General features: G+C 39.2%; 1 protein-coding gene across 1 annotated transcript in view; it reads right to left on the bottom strand.

Moving 5' to 3' along the window:
• Positions 1 to 566: 566 nt before the first annotated feature.
• Positions 567 to 14,873, bottom strand: part of pde1a (phosphodiesterase 1A, calmodulin-dependent) — a 51,230-nt gene continuing 36,923 nt past the window's right edge. The window contains exons 9-16 of the mRNA XM_023286922.3: positions 14,374 to 14,499; positions 13,365 to 13,466; positions 8,855 to 8,975; positions 5,937 to 6,018; positions 5,415 to 5,535; positions 5,105 to 5,289; positions 3,780 to 3,956; positions 567 to 3,695 (exon numbers count right to left, since the gene is read on the bottom strand). Coding sequence (XP_023142690.1) covers positions 3,640 to 3,695; positions 3,780 to 3,956; positions 5,105 to 5,289; positions 5,415 to 5,535; positions 5,937 to 6,018; positions 8,855 to 8,975; positions 13,365 to 13,466; positions 14,374 to 14,499 — 970 coding nt within the window. The 3' untranslated portion in view covers positions 567 to 3,639. The remainder of the gene's footprint in view (positions 3,696 to 3,779; positions 3,957 to 5,104; positions 5,290 to 5,414; positions 5,536 to 5,936; positions 6,019 to 8,854; positions 8,976 to 13,364; positions 13,467 to 14,373; positions 14,500 to 14,873) is intronic.

Genomic DNA, 14,873 nt, shown 5'->3' with positions numbered 1-14,873 from the left:
TAAAATAACAACAGTGTAATCGTGTGTAAAACTACCTATTAGCGCAGCTTTAAACTTTCTGTTTTAACAATACAGTGACTTTTATGTCTAAAACTGAACTGGTTGCTCCTTTAACAAGGACCTCTTGTGTCTTTTCTATCCCAGTGAAACATAATTTCTTCATGTTGTTGATAAAAGCCCTGCTGATTAGTTGGTTTAAGTGAACAGAAGGACAAGTGTTTTCTTGTGTTGCTGCTGTTAATCAGGAGCTGATTGCCTGTAACTGAAGGCACCTGAAACGCCTCTAAACTGGACTACTAGGTGGATAACATATTCAGCTGGTAAATGGAAATAAGCCTCTGCTGCCCCCTGGTGGAGAAACAGGACCTACAGACTGACTGTTATTGCACATTTAAGGGGCTGTTTTCACTTAAACTACACATTTATATGGAATAATGTTTTCCAACATAGTAAAACAGATGTTAGAGAGTCAAATACACATTATAACTCAACTACCAAATGTGCCGTTAGCGTGTTTTGCCTTTGCAGAGCAGTAAACGTTGAATAAAACACTCACAGCAGATGACTGGAGTTCTGCATGTTTAATACAATAATACAGAAAACAGCTGTACAGTAAACAGCACACACACACACACTTCCTCACACACTCTCTCTCTCTCTCACACACACACACACACTTCCTCACACTCTCTCTCACACACACACACACATTCGAAACCTCACGCACACACACACAGAGCCAAAGAGCACACAATGACTATAGCACACGTTGCATGAACGAACACAGTGCTCAGAGGACCTAAAAGAGTTTCCACTGTCGGCCATTTTGGCTCCACCCTGCGGCTCATTGGCCGTTGCTATAGAAACCGGTGTCGCCCTCGTCACCACGGTGATACCACGGGCGGGCACTGTTCTTTTATTCACAGTCAGAGGAGCCGTCTGACCTCGGAGCTCCTGTCGATTTAATGAGGATTCTTTTTCTGATAGGGTCGCCACAGTTTCTACAATGATGGCAGAGAGGACAATGCTAAGCTAACCGATAGTCATACCGGCCCAAAGTACAACGAGACAACCGGTGTTGTTTTAAAAAAAATACTTGCTTTCAAGCAGTCGTGTGTAAACATGTAAAGAAATCCACACTGATGAAGCCACGGCCGCTGCTCTGCTCTCTGAGGGTTTAAACATCACTGCAGCTTTAGTTCGGTTCACTTTCACAGGAACACATCTCTGAAAGTCACCGTGACACGACTGTCAGAGTATCTGGCCACGACTTAGATACAAATTTGATTGCAACTTCTAAAAAAACACGTGTGTGCAGTGACAGAGCTGGAGGTGATACAGGAGTGGTGACTACATTAAAGCAGGGATGTGCTCTGATAGCTACGATCATTTAGCTGTTGATTAAATACCTGAATTCGTTAAGCTCTGTTTACAGGACAGAAAATGAGCTGCATTCATCCTGGAACTCCTCTTTTCTGACAGTTGTTTCAGCTGATTCTCCTCTCTGATCAGTACACAAACAGGTTCAATAAGTGGATTAAAAAATTTACAATTAAATACACAAATGCCATACTGGAATCACGTTAGATGGGGAAAAAGCTAAAATCCTACATTAGAAGGTCTAAAAATAAGTGATAGGCTGTGGGTGCAATAATCAAGCTTAACTGTGTATTATATGTATTGTATGTTTAATGTTCAATGTCAAAATCCTTTGTTTAAATATTTAAACTAAAAACTCATGTTATTTTAGATAAAGACCAGCGGTTCGGACTCAGCACTAGCACAACAGCTAATTCGCCTCCAGGTAGCAACCTCCCATACTGAAAGTTTCAAGTTTTGCAGAGGATTTAGATCGTGCAGTTAGACGCTGCTGCTAATTTTTTACCATGAATTAGCCATTTTATTCTAGTTCTCGCGTCCTTCCACCAAAACAGTTCCAACGGTAAGTATTCTGAGGGAACACCATCACTGTATCCTGGGCTTAGCTCCACTCATAGCAACTGTGGTAAAAGAAATGTAAACAAGTCAGAGTGTTTTTATCCTGTAGCACAATGATAATATGTACAGCCAGACCATTCTCTGTCTATGCGGGGCTACAATCCTGTTAGTCTAGTCATCGGATATAGTCTGCATGTATAATTGGCCCTACATTTCATGTGGCTTCCAATATTTTTGTGTTGCTGTTTTCATATTCCCCTTCACTCGAGGAAACAACAACAATCTCCCTTCCACGCTGAAATTTTCAAGTTTTGCCCTGCTAATTTTTATGGTGAATTATCTTTTAATGACATCTTTTAATTTTAATGACAGTTCTCACCTAAGAAACAACGGCACACGTCATTATTTTAAGGGGGCACCATCACTACATCCTGTGCTTAGTTCCTCTAAAAACAAACGCGACTGTGTTTAAAGAAATATGAACAAGTCAGAGTGTTTTTTTCCTCCTATAGCGGAATGATAATATGTACAAACAGACCCGTATTTAGCTACGGGAGACTACGATCCTTTGAGTCTGACTCATATAAGGCTGCCACTGGCCCTGCATTTCATGTGGCTTCCAATATTTTTGTGCTTCCATTTTCAAATTCGCCTTCACCATGAGTATGAAAAACAATCTCCCTGCCACAATGAAAGTTTCAAGTTTTATAGAGGACTTGGATTACGTAGTAAGGAAGCCTTGCTAGTTTTTTTCAGCGAATTAGCCACTTTGTTATTCTCGCATTCCTGTATGCAAATTTTTGACTTTTTTTTTTGGCCTTATTAGATAGGTACAGTTGAGAGGCTGACAGGAAAGTAGGCGGAAGATATGCAGTAAAGGGCCCTGAGCAGGAATCAAACCCAGGCCACTGCATCTGGGACTAGCCACTGCATCTGGGTCATCCGCTCAACCAGTTGAGCTTTCTGGGCACCCCAAATTTTCCACTATTTTGAGGGGGCACCATCACTGCATCCCGGGCGAAGCCACTCTAAAAACAACCGTGACTGTGTTTAAAGAAATACAAACAAGTCAGAGCGTTTTTTCCCGCTGTAGCAGAATGACAATGAGGTGAGGTCAGATCATTCTAGAATGGTCTGACTAACATCCTGTAGGACCTATTGAGTTTTGTTTGGCATCACAGATTAGGGCCTGAACATGCTTGATTAGATGAAGCCAGAACAAAGAGCAGAGCAGCAGTCACCGTTCACAGTCAGAACATACTATAAGAGGTGTATAAGAACACGACTGTGCTCGGCTGCATGAACAAAACCTCCACGACTGCCTCCTAACAGCTCCATGACTCATTCCTCCTGATAGCATTTCAGCCGCTGTCTGCTCTTTGGTTTCCACCTCCCTGATTTCTTTCTATTTCAGTGTTAACTGTTTCCTCTGAGTCTCTAATAAAATCACTAAACATGTTTGAGCACTGAGAATGAACAATGAAGCTGCTAAGAAGCTGTAATCTGATAAATGTGATATTTTCTCAGTCGGTTGTAAACATAAGGTCCGGTGGCCCTTTGGGGGGCCGCTGAGGGGCCACTGAGTCAGCTGCTGTGTTTAAACTAAAGAGTTCGTCTCTCGTCGTCACCGCACCGCGCCGCCTGTCGCCATGGTGATCTGCCACAGTCAGATACAGTGGGGGAGTTCGCCACTGAGTGTCGTCAGGCGTTTTCAGGCACTTCCTCGTCCTCCCTCTTGTCCTCGCCTGGCCCCGCCCCTGCAACAGTTACCACAGCAACACGTGAGCTCACCCAGAGTTAAAGTTTACCAAGTGTTTGTGTTTTTAACGTCACGCTCGTACCATTCCAGGTCAGGTGATCTACGGGGTCAGGTGCCTCGTCGACTTGTGTTTCAGGTGGGGTGTCGTCGGAGTTCTGTGATTGGTCAGAAGCGTGTCCATCGGCGACAGTGTGGCTGGGCGAGGCTTGTGATTGGACCTCGGTGTTCTCTTTCTCCTCTTGCTCTTTATCGGCCAGCTCTGTTCATGACCGACACAAAGCAATAGTTAAGTTTAAACGGCAAAGGTTAGTCAATTAATACACTTGACAGATTAGATCAATTAGCAAACATTTGGATAACCGCTTAATAATTTTATTCAAAAAATTCCCCAGATGCGATTGTTCCATCATCTCAAATGTTCCCGAAGACTTTACGCTTCTGCCAATATGACGTCCAGTTTATTGTAAAAACTCAGCTTTACTTTAAACACACAGCTGCAGTTGTACATGGTAGTTTTTCTGCTTTTCAAACTGTTAATATTGCTGTTTAAATTACATTAAGGTTATAATATAACTACAATTATTTTCTAGAACAGGGGTGTCAAACATGCGGCCCATAATGTTGTTGAAATTGAATTCATTTTTCTTAAGAAATTTCAGGTTGTTCATGATGTTTTATAAAAAGATAATTCCTTAAATGTGAACATTTTGCACTGAAACAAAGGAAAAATTTGGAGTTGTGGCTATTTACAGGTTATTATGCTGTGATTTTACTGGTCCGGCCCACTTGAGATTAAATTGGGCTGAATGTGGCCCCTGAACTAAATGAGTTTGACACTGTTTTTGTAGAAGTATGTTTGTAGCCGTCTAACAGGCTTCACTATTGGTTGTGCACGTTGAGACTTTAATTAGTTAATTAGTTATAGCCACTCAAATTCATTGATTTATTTCGCCTTTCCAGATTCCTGCTTAACATAGTTTTTAGTTCTGCATAAATTATGATGTAGATTTTAGTGTGAAGGAAAGAATAACAAGATGAAAATGGTAACGTGTTAAACAGAGTGCAAATTGGGACGCAAAGAGACACAGTCCATTAAATTATGCAAACAAATGGACATTTTTCTATTCAAGGCTCTGTAGGGGTTCCTACATCTTTTGTTTTTCACATGGAATAACATCAGTGGAAGTTTTTTAAGATGAAAAATCTAAAAAAATGTGCTTTGTAATACAAAAACTCACCTTTTTTCCGTTTAAAATAATTGCGCAAACATTGCATCACACATCAAAGCAGACGTAGGGAAACGTTGAAGCAGTTTACATGAATGGGTTTTCAGTTTTGTGTGTGTGTGTGTGTGTGTGTGTGTGTGTGTGTGTGTGTGTGTGTGTGTGTGTGTGTGTGTGTGTGTACCGTGCACAGAAAGCTCCTTCCACCGGTCCTTGTTGCTGGCGATGACACCAGACAGGTGGAGCCTCAGAGTCGGCAGGTCGATGGCCGTCAGAGAGAAGTCCATCTGTCCGTCATCGCTGTTGCCGTGGCGACCGCTGCTGTGTCTCTGCACCGACTCCACGGTAACCGAGCCGCTTCCTGTAAGACTGGAACAGAGCAGAGCATCTCAGCGCTGCGTGCCGTTAGCGCTGGATGTGGAAACAGATCTAATTTAAATTCACTGATTTCTGAATTTCTTCTCCTCTAACGGCAGCATGAGGAGTCGTGGTACCTGGACCTCCTGTTTCCAGTCTCTCTGGCCTTCCTGTCCTCTTCTATCAGAGGACCAATCACCTTCTCCGTTGTGTCAATCAGAACGCTGAAGGTCGGCTCCACGATGAAGTCTATGAAACCTGCAACCGGAGAACGGCGGACAGATGGAACAGAGGAGGGAAGGTAGAAAATGTAGACAAAGAGCAACAACAGAAATGATAAACAGGAGTTTGTCTTCTTCTTAAAACCTAACGATTCACCCATCGATTACTGATCAGGACCGGGTTGCAACAGCTATTTGTTTGCTAAGTTTGTGCGTCAAGTCCTTCCAAGGTTTTCCTGATTCTTCTGTTTAATTTGGTAAATTATTTAGTCTGGTTGCTAAGTAACATCTGTAGCATCGTCTAATCAAAGACTAAGAGTGAGAATTGAACAGATATTGGTCCAGTGTCGCTGTTAAATGTTAAAATAACTTGATGTATTATTGTCTTTTACTCTCTTTTACTTCCTGGTGCTGTGATTGGCTGATGGTGGTTCTTACCTATCTGTGATTGGGCGATCATGGTGGCTTTGCGGTCACACAGAGGAGAAAAAGGAAGGCCAAGTTCCACCTCTTTGTCTCCCTGGAAAACATACAGTCACCAATCCGTTGTTATATTCAATTCTGAGTGCTATTTCTGTCCATTTTTTTTCCCACTTCAATCAGTTGTTTGAGCTTCCATGCACCTGTTTTCATGCACATTTTTGATTTGCATATAACAAATACAGATAAACACAGCAAATAAATGATATTCTTTGTGTTTAGTGGCTAGACAACATTAGTTTTCTTTTGCAGATGTTCTCAAAATCAAGTTAAAATTTGGTTGTAAACTCAATTTCTGGTAAAATAAGTGAATAAGATGGTCAAGACAGCTGGGGAAATTTTTTTGAGTAATGTTGCTAACAGACAGACAGACAGACAGACAGACCAACGCTGATCGTCACATAACTGCCCCTCCTTGGTGGAGTAATGAGGGAAGAGGAGGCACAGACACATCTGATGATCAGTGGGCAGGTGGAGGCAGGAAGATACTGAAGGAAAAAGAGCGTTTCATTCATTTACAACGGCTAACGCGGAAGTAGAGCTGTAAAATTAGACGAATATGAATCACAATAAGGATTTTAGCTTCGCACCACTACACGAAGACTATCTACTGCAGTATTTACACTTAAAATGCGATCTTTCTTGTGAAATGCGGAGCGCACCTACGTATACCACATGGGACAAATCTGACATTACAACACCCTAGTTTAAGTGTTTTCAAGGTCTTTTTCTTGTGATATATGTCTATCAAAAAGCAGATATTCAGCAAGTGATGTGTTTTGCTGCTCATGCATTTACAGGTGTATTACTTATTACTGTGTATTTACAGATATACACAGCTGTGAACAGTTGTTCTTATTATATTAAGTCAACAGTATATCATGACAGTCCTGAGTTTCCAGCGACTCTGTCTACTTTGCATTTTGGTTCATTTATAGATTTATTATTAGGTCTTCTGAAAATATGGCTGCTAATTAGTGCAGCTCTACTAAATCTTACAACATGGTTTATTTCCTTGGGTTTGGGAAAAGCTAAATAGAAAGGCAACAAAATCTTTAAATTTGGTTTAACTTAACCTTCACAAATGCAAAAAACTGATGATTATATGATGGTTTTAGCGTCCATCGTTAATGCTGTCTCTGTAAAGCAACGCATTTCACCTGTTTTCATACATTTTAGCTCATAGATACAACTTCTGATGGTGCATAATTATTAAACTGTTATTTTAACACCTATACATCTTGCCATCACATTACTCACAGCTCTCTGTTTTATCACCCCACGGTACATCACAGATTTTTCACAGATTTTTTTTTTAGGGGTCACGTGGGAAGTATTTACTGGATTTTCTCTGAAGAAATAAATGCTGCAGTGAATATTATAGAACGAATTGAAGGAAGAATAGTTTCCCTGAAGATTTTGGAGCCAAAATCACCAGAAAATGATCAGAGTTTAAACTAAAAAGAGCAAGTGGATTTTTTTTAGCCAGTTTTGTTAATTGGGGGTTCATTTACTCAAGCTTAACCCTCCTGCTAGGTTTGTTTCTAAGGAGCAGCGATGATGCTTCAGAGTCAATTAATCATCCAAAACTGTCAGAAACCAAAAAATCCCAGTAGACATGTTTATATCTCATTATTAACTCCATTAATAACCTTTGCTGTCAATAACAGTGGTGTTCTTTGCCTCTCACAGATCATGCTTCAGTGGGGATAATTCACTCGTTTCTCATTAAAAATGCATGGTTAAACTTTTCTTAATGCACATTGGAAAGACCTACATATAAAAGTGGGAGTGATCCGATCAACCACTTCTGGTTGTTCCGAAGTCGAGGCTTAAATCTAAAGGTGACGGAGTGTTCTCCATCAGGACCTCTGCTTTGGAATGATCTGCCTGAGGAGATGAGGCCTGCAGAGTCAGTAACTTCCTTTAAATCACTTCGTAAAATCCACTTTTATAAACTTGCTTTTATGTGAAGATTACTTTTAGCTTTATTTAGTCTGAGTTTTCTATTTTGTATTATGTCCAGTTTATTTTAGATGTTCTCTCTTGTTTTATTTTAATTTTAGTTGCCTGGTTCGTTGGTGTGATGAAACAGGCAGCTCTAATTCTTTAATTCTTGCATTTTTTGACTTTTAATTTTAACCCTCATTCTTTTCCTTTAATTTTCAAACTGTCCTAGTTGCCTTGTTTGATTTGCGTGCTAATCAAGCTAATTATTCATTAAATTTATTATCATTTTTACTATTTCTTTTAATTTACTGCTCTGATTTCTCCCATATCTTGCTTGATTGCATTTGACTGTCAAAGCAATTTGTGAATGTTGTATTTAAGGGTGCTATAAAATAAAGCTATCATCATTATTATGAAAATGAGCAATTGGATTTCTTTTTAGCGAGTTTTGTTAATTGGGATTTCATTTACACAAGCTTAGTAGATACTTTTGTTTCTAAAATAAGAAGAAAGTGCATTGATTTCTGTCACTGCTTTGACTGTTTCTGATTGATAGCCTGGTTACTGTCGTCTGAATCACCCCAAAAAGGTCCATTCTGAGCAGGAAAGCCCTGCACAAGATGACTGTGATTTACCACCTCAAAAAAAAAGCAGATTTAGAGTTGAGTCACTCTTTAAACGCAGAGCTCCACTCTTCGTTGCCAGCAGGCCTCAATATGTGGAATCCTGTTTTCTAACAGACCTGCCATATGGGAGCTCAGCTACGACGGGATGATCACAGCTTAGTGAACGCTCACTTATTCTGCCGTTTGACGCTGATCTCAGTTTTGCATTATGAAGTTCTTTTACTAGACTCGACGTGCGTCTTCGTGAGGACAAATCGGAGGCTTGGATTAAGGATTGGGGTTCGGTAGAAACATGAGCACCTGTCTGAAGAACTCCTCCATCAGACTGTGAGTCCAGCGGTAGTGCAGCGGCCAGGCTTTGGCAGGATGACTGATGTCTGCAGCGTGAAGCATCAGAGACAACGCCTTCACTTTGTCGATACTGTGGAGACAGAGATGACAAAATAACCTCATTAAAAAATGTACTCATTATAGAAAAGCTCTCTTGTCTTGAGGCCCAAAAAGTCAAGCATCTCCTTATTTAATTGTTGAGTTGATTAATGACGCACATCCCTAAATCAGAATTCTCTTCTCCTGTATATTATCGCAAGTTTCTTCCTGCTGTGTTTTGAAGATAGTCCTTCTTAATTTCACAAGATTCTCCGCTGAGGAGAATTTCAACGACCAACTACTGAATGCATTCTCAACCTTAATGTTATTTACATTTTATTTTATTGCCATACGTAAACACTGAAGAACTTTGTGACGGTTCTCATTCTACAGTTGCATGCATGACCTTTTCATCTTTTACAACAACTCAGAAAATCCTCTGCAGTTTCTTTCTTTTATTTATTTTAAACCCAAGGGCTTTTTTAAAAAAATTTATTCTATTATGCACAAATCAGTGTCCAAATAGTCTTTTCTGGAAAACACCAGAGAAAAAACAGTAAAATATTCAGTTTTTTATGTTTTAAAATAGTAGAAGACACAACATGAAGGAAATAAGCAGTCAGCACCATGGCTGATAATTTCCATTACCGTAATTCAAATAAAGTGCAAAAAATGTGGATTACTTTACATGTTAACTTTAAAAAAAGAAGAAGAAGAAAAAAGGTCAAAACAGTAAATAATTCCCATGTGCTAATGTTCACAGCTAAATTTCCCCTTTACTGCATTTAAATCTGAAAAAAATAACACACTGTTTTCAGATATTTGCCGTTATTGTCACTGTTTTTACAGTTTCTGAACAATATGGTGTTCACTTTTTTGTTTTTCTTTTTTTTATTAGATTTTTGAAAATAAAAAAAAAGTTTTCCATGAAAACTCACACTTTCATTCATGTGCTAACATAACTGCACAAGAGTTTTCTAATCATCAATGAGCCTTTCAATACCATTAGCTAACACAATGTAGCATTAGAACACAGGAGTGATGGTTGCTGGAAATGTTCCTCTGTACCTCTATGGAGATATTCCATTAAAAATCAGCTGTTTCCAGCTAGAACAGTCATTTACCACATTAACAATGTCTACACTGGATTTATCATTCATTTAATGTTATCTTCATTGAAAAAAAACTGCTCTTCTTTCAAAAATAAGGACAAAACTTTTGAATGGTAATGTAGATATACAGTGGGGTCCTTGACTTATGTCGGAGTTCCATTTCTACAGATTGACGTGAGCCGATTTTTGCCGTAAGTTGGAACTCCAGTGAAAATGTAAACAAAGCCGTTATGTGCACCGTGATATGAATTATTTAATCAGTTCTTTGGAAAAGTCATGAATACCAATGACTTTCATGCATGTATGAGTCATTTTACAAGAAGATAACAGAATACGTTGCACTGTTTTTACAACTTGAGCATTTTATTATATCTAGTTTACTTCCATGGAGATGGCTTTCCTTTTCTTTGAAGCACTGCCATCAGAAGAGTCTGATTTACACTTGGGAGCCAAAATGAAGGACAAAAAGTTAGCGAATGTAGCACAATCCAAGGTAGCGTACAACCGGCGAATCTGAACAAAGCCGTCCTATATCTCCACGTGACAATGTATTCATCCGCTCCACTCGCCAACTAGTTCCACATGACTAGTTGTGATGTAATGACGAAACACCGTACATCGTAAACCAAGGACCCCCTGTATATATGTGTATATATAATGCAAATTCTTTATACTGCTTTCAGTATTTCAGCTAAATTTCAGCTAAACATGTACCCGAGGCTGCACAGTGACGTACAGAATCTGCTCTGCTACAGTCTCCTGTATGTTGGCTGAGCAGATGTGTGTCTTTTATCGTGTGTTTTGACGGCGGTGTGCAGATTGTACAGTTGTCCTGCTGCTGTTGCAGCAACACAAGCAGAACCAGCATGTTGACAGGCTGATGACAGCGTCTTCCCCAAAATCCCATCCAAGCGTGAGCTGAGAAGCGTGACAGCTCTTCCCCCCCCACCAGCTCCTCCACACCTCCAGCAGCTCTGACAAACAGAGACGGGGAGCTAAACTCTGCTCACACTGTGTTCCTGTGAAAGCCCCAACAGGCCGATCTGCTCCAGCAGCCTGCAGGACCTTATGCTGGGCCGATTCACCAAACTCCCACTCCTCGTCTCCATCAGATGCACGAGCCTCCAACTCTCTGCCAGAAAGCAGAGTTCAAGTCTGTACCGTGCTGCAGAAGAAGCCGATTTTCCAAGTTTCAAAGGTTAAAAAGTCATTTTTTTGTTGTTTTTTTGGTCGTGATGAATATAAAATAGTTGAAAGGATCTGCAGGTGTAGGTTGCAGGTGTTAAATGTGAGACTTTCTGAGATTGAATTTAAGACCTTTTAGAAAACATGAAACACTCGCATAAAAAACATATTTTCACTGGAAGCTATTCTATTGAAACACCCACATCGGTGGCTCAAAAAGAGTTCAGCCGGTTCAGGTCTGCTGTGGCTGCAAACACTGAGACTTATGTTACAGGGAGCTTTTCTCCCACAAAGTCTAAGCTGAAGAAAGGAACAAAATAACAGAAAAAGCTTTTCATCAGCATTCATGATACTATATCTACAAGTCTTTCGGGTGATCTTATCTCTGCGGCAGGCTGCAGTCAATCTAAGGCAGTTATCCTGATCCAGCTGGATTCGCTTATGTCTGATGAAAACCACCAGAAAGTCCAACATCCTCCATCTGTTCTGCAGCAGGTCGCTCTTACAATGCGACAAAATGAAACATGAAAGTAATCCACTTTGCTTGCAGCTTTTATAAGATGCTTGAAAGGTGGATTTAACAAATTAGAGGTCATTCTTTTAGACCAGGGGTGTCAGACTCATTTCAGGGGCCACATACAGCCTGGTTTGATCTCAGCTGGGCCGGACCAGTAAAATCACAGCATAATAACCTATCAGTAAAATAGACAACTCCAAATTTTACCTTTTGTTTTAGTGCAAAAAAGTACATTCTGAAAATGTTCACATTTCAGGAACCGTCTTTTTACAAAATATTCTGAAATTTCTGAATAAAAATAAGTGAAATTTCAACAATATTATGCCTCATTTTATCATGGACACATTACAACTTAGTCTATCGGTGTATCTAGAACTCAACAGTATTTTTGCTTTATGATCCAAACAACTCATCAAGACCTAGAAATTATTCTAAATTTAAAGCTTCACATATTTACAATTTGCAGTTGATGTCTTCTCTGTAATTTTCACTTTGTAAAGGTGTCCTGCGGACCTTTTCTGGCCCGTGGGCCATATGTTTGACACCGCTGTTATGGACAATTAATGCTTTTACTCTGAAAGCAAACATAGGATCTGCAGACACTCTGTACTTTCTATTTAGAACCTCAGAATAAATTCACACCGCATCAACTCTGCACTGTAAATTTAGTCTGTCATTTCCACAGCATCTTGTTTCTGTCCACCTTTGCAAAGTTATCAAAACAGCTATTTTTGTCCAAAATATCCAACTACCACTGCAAGAATAGTGAGTATAAGTGAAAAATATTAAACACAGAAATGTTCCTCTCTGTGCTCAGCCACTTAGGTTAATAAAATAAAAATGAAATAAGGTCTGAAAGCCGTTTTTGGGGCTGTTGGTTTTTGTTTTTTGATCTGGAGTGCAGTCTTTTTCATCATTATGTGTGGTTAAAATAAATTAACAGAAGTGAAATAAGTGAAATCTTAAACTCTTGAGGACACATTTAGTCACATTTTTTGCATAAAACTTAATTACCTGTGTAGAAACTTATTAAAATGTGCTAAAATAATGATTTCATCTGAATAATAGAAGAGAATTATTCTCTGAAAATCGAAGAAACTCACATAAAAGTCTGACAATGTGGTTTGAAACTCGAGCCTGGTTTGGTAATGATGATAAAAATCAAACCGATCGGATGAATTAAGGCATGTTTTTCATGTCTGTTCAAGACATTGAACAAACATGAACAAGATATGTTATAATTTTATCAAATTAACCATTTTTTACAAGAAACATATTCATAATATCACAAATGTTTCTGTTATGAGACAAAATCAAGATATATTTTGAAACCAAGAAAATGTTCTCAATTAAACCTATCATTTTATTGTGCTATGATGAGAACACTTACATATAAAATGAAATAATTCAGTATATTAGTAATAATGAGAAGATATGACATTATAGCTTTTAATATGTTGTTATCCAATAAAAACAAGGTTATTAAAATGAGCAAAGAACCAATTTATGTTTTTTAAATCAACAATATTTTGTTCATCAGTTTATCGATGATCAGTAATTCATTTATAACCGATAAAGAACACATTTTACAACCGTAGTAGTTGAAACCGGTTGTAGAAATACTGACCTGTGTGTCTGCGTCAGAGCGTTCCTCATGGTCTTGATCTGCTGGAAGTGGCAGGACATGTCAGTGGACATCACCATCTCGATCACCAGAGACCTCAGCTCCCTGCCAGTAATCAAAGCACATGATCATCGTTGATCGGTTCCCATGACGAACACCTCAGCTCTAAGAACATCAGTTTATCAGCGATGTGACAGTGTGGGTGCATTTAAAGGTAAATCCTCATGAATTAAGCATTAAAGTTTAGGATAAAAGCTCGGTATGAGGTTCAGAAATATCTAAAAGTCAACCTAATGTTTCTGTAATAGATGTTTCTGAGGACATTTTTTAAAAGTGAGGACATTTAAGATCTTCAGTTCAGGACAGACTTTCAAAAGACTGTCTGAAGGTTAAGATCGGGAAGGTTTCAGTTTACAGTCATTAAAAAACACCAAACTTTGTTGTGTGGACTTTTGCAGAGGCACCAAAGACCTTTCTAACCACCTGGATGTGAAAAGAATCTATTGGCCGAACTATAAAAAGATTTATAACCTTTTCTTCAGCTGTGAATCTGTTTCTGAATCAAAACACAGATGTCAATCCACTACCTACATGGATATCATTCAATTAAACTTTTCAAACAAATCAAATGCAGTATAGACTTCTTCACAAACGACCGAAAAAGCATTGGATGGTAAAAATAGAGATAAAAAGAGAGATAGATGCCATCAAAGCAGCTAAACTGTATAACACAAGACAGTCTAAACTAAGAAAAAAGGTAAAAGAGTCTTTGGAGAGTCAGGAAATATCATCAGAACAGCAGTGAATATTTTTAAATGGGCTCCTGGGTTTTTTAAAGATCACACAGTCCTATTTAAAGAACCTCTGTGAGACAAAACTGGACTTCGGCATTTAGTTGCGTTTGATAAAACTCCATTTAAACTTCTGTGTGTGCAAATAAACTTAAGTTTAGGGTAAGGGAGTGCATGTAAATTTCTCACAGAAGAACCAAAACAAATGTGCGAAAACGAACCTCCAGTCGTCCTTGTTCAGGTTGACCAGGATGTTCATGTCCTCCTCGGCCATCAGCCTGTAGGCGGCGCTGACGTGATGGTTCTCCAGCACCGACCGGTCATTGTACAAGATGGCCACCTCCGACCTGACGGACAGACACGACGTCCAATCAGAAACAATGTACAATCAGCAGTTCATATACAGAAGCTTCAATATGTTTGTGTTCTTGTTAATCTCTTGCTTAACAGATTAATTTTGTGTTTTTGCTGAGTTCTCTACGCTGTCAGTCAAATGTTTTTCATTATTTTATTATTTTTAGCCACGCTTGCTGCTCCAGGTACAACAGCATTACAGTATTTCAACATTTAGTCTAAAATTTAGTACAAAAGTCCAGCTGAACTTCACTGACTTTGGAGATAATCTTGCTTTTCTCTGTCAAGCGTCTGAGTCCACTATCTTGACATTTATTGGCTGAATCGCTGTAAAAATCGCTGCAGACATTCACGTTCCCTTCAGGAT

The sequence above is a fragment of the Amphiprion ocellaris genome, chromosome 11 (genome assembly GCF_022539595.1).
Source record: "Amphiprion ocellaris isolate individual 3 ecotype Okinawa chromosome 11, ASM2253959v1, whole genome shotgun sequence".
Taxonomy (NCBI): domain Eukaryota; kingdom Metazoa; phylum Chordata; class Actinopteri; family Pomacentridae; genus Amphiprion; species Amphiprion ocellaris.
This window is presented reverse-complemented; position numbering and strand designations above follow the sequence as displayed.